The sequence below is a fragment of the Dipteris shenzhenensis genome, chromosome 3 (assembly GCF_047967505.1).
Source record: "Dipteris shenzhenensis isolate YYH24624 ecotype China chromosome 3, Dip_SZ_1.0, whole genome shotgun sequence".
Lineage (NCBI taxonomy): Eukaryota > Viridiplantae > Streptophyta > Polypodiopsida > Gleicheniales > Dipteridaceae > Dipteris > Dipteris shenzhenensis.
The window spans coordinates 24,600,843-24,602,557 of record NC_141598.1 but is presented as its reverse complement, the minus strand read 5'-3'; the positions used below and the strand labels follow the sequence as shown (position 1 = coordinate 24,602,557).

The 1,715-nt window shown below is 46.8% G+C and overlaps 1 protein-coding gene across 1 annotated transcript; it reads left to right on the top strand.

Annotated features, from left to right (window-relative positions):
• Positions 1 to 613: 613 nt before the first annotated feature.
• On the top strand, positions 614 to 1,119 carry LOC147903548 (uncharacterized). Its single transcript, XM_087372029.1, has one exon. It carries the CDS (start codon positions 676 to 678, stop codon positions 1,117 to 1,119), a length of 444 nt encoding a protein of 147 aa, XP_087228155.1. The 5' UTR covers positions 614 to 675.
• The last annotated feature ends 596 nt before the right edge of the window (positions 1,120 to 1,715 follow it).

The following is a 1,715-nucleotide window of genomic DNA, read 5'->3' as shown; positions in this document are numbered from 1 at the left end:
GAAATCCAGGAATGCAGCTACTTGGACTACAAGCATGAGAGCAACGAGCAACTGGAAGAGCAGCAACGTGATTGGGCCTCAATGTATGACCACAACAAAGGAGAGAGGGGACATGATAGGTTGAGCGAAGGGAGTGAGAGGGGAGGGAGGGGTGACCCGGAGGGGAAGGTGCACGGTGAAGGGAGGCACGGCGGAGGGAGGCAGTAGCCGGTGAGGTAGAAGCGGAGGGAAAACCTTTGGGTATGGTTGTCGCAAGGTCTGGGGTAGGGGTTGGTGGAGATTAATGTTTAGATTAGGTTAATTTAGACTAATGTACATTAGGGGTTTTAGCTTAATCAAATTTTTGGGTGAAAGATCTAAATTTGGTAACTTTTGTTAACCAAATCCAAATTCTAAATCTCAACATGAATGAAACACAAAATTACAAACCTAGTGCAACAAATCCCGTGCAAATCCGATGTTTAGATTAGGAGATATAGAATTTAAGAATTTAGTAGACCGATTAGTATAACCCAATTTAGTATAGCCCCAAAAGGGCATGCACTCAAAGATGATCGATTTTTTCCACTCGTAATTTAATTTCCCAACAATCCAAGCGTTGCATCTCTAGCTCTCCGGCTTGCCCTTGTGTGCGTTGCTCTTCATTGTCACATTGCAATAGTTGCTGATACAACAATGGCTGTTGTAGCTTATCATCCCCAGTCCCACTCCTCATCACCGCTGGATTTCCTCCTCGATAGCTTCTCGGCAGCCGCTTCCAAATCCATGGCTGCCGCTGAGGCCGCTGCCCAAGCCGAGGCCATGGCTGCCACCGCTGCCGAAGAGGCCGCTGCCGCTTATCTCGCCGCGGCTGCTGCCGTCGGAACCGCCGACTTCGATACCCTCCGGGCCGTCGCTGAAGCTGCTGAAAGAATCCTTGAATCGCTCACCTTGGCCGCTGCCAACGCTTCCCAGGAGTACGCAGACGCGTCCGCGCAGTCGATGCACGCCTCCGCTGCGTTCGAGGCCGCAGAATCGTTGCTTTATGATGAGGAAGCGGCTGCTTGCGATGATGCAGCAGAGGGTGGTGTAGAGCACCCGGCACAGGAGGGAAACCTTGACGGCGATTCCTCCTCGTGATGTACGACGGGTTTACTTGATTGCAGTTCTCTACTCTAAATAGCTACATACAAAGATACAACATTACTGTTGTGAATCGGCTATAATTCTACTTCTTTTCTTAGTCAAAACGAGTGATCCTTCTACATCTGGGATCATCGTTTCAAAGACATGGGATAAAGAATTTAAATATATAATCACCACACAACAGTCCATCACGACCCACGATACAACATTGCTACTATGACGACTTCTTTTCTTAGTCAAAACGGGTAATCCTTTTGCATCTGAGATCACTTTCAAAGACATGGGACAACAGATTTGAATAAATATTCACCGAGCCATCACTCAGCATTGCTGTTGTGAGTAGCTTCACCCGTCTACAACAGGGTGCGTCCGAGTAGCTTGACCAGTCTACAACGGGTTAGGGACCCACCTACTTGTTGGGAATCCGGATCCTATGAATAAGATTTTAGGTTTTATCTATATATCTCAATATTTAAATGTTTTTTAGGGAATTTTCATATTGAATCTTGGTAGCATGTATGTTAATTAGGAGATACATTTTTCCTACCATTGCATGTGTATGTGTGTGTGTGTGTGTGTAAGTAAGCCCG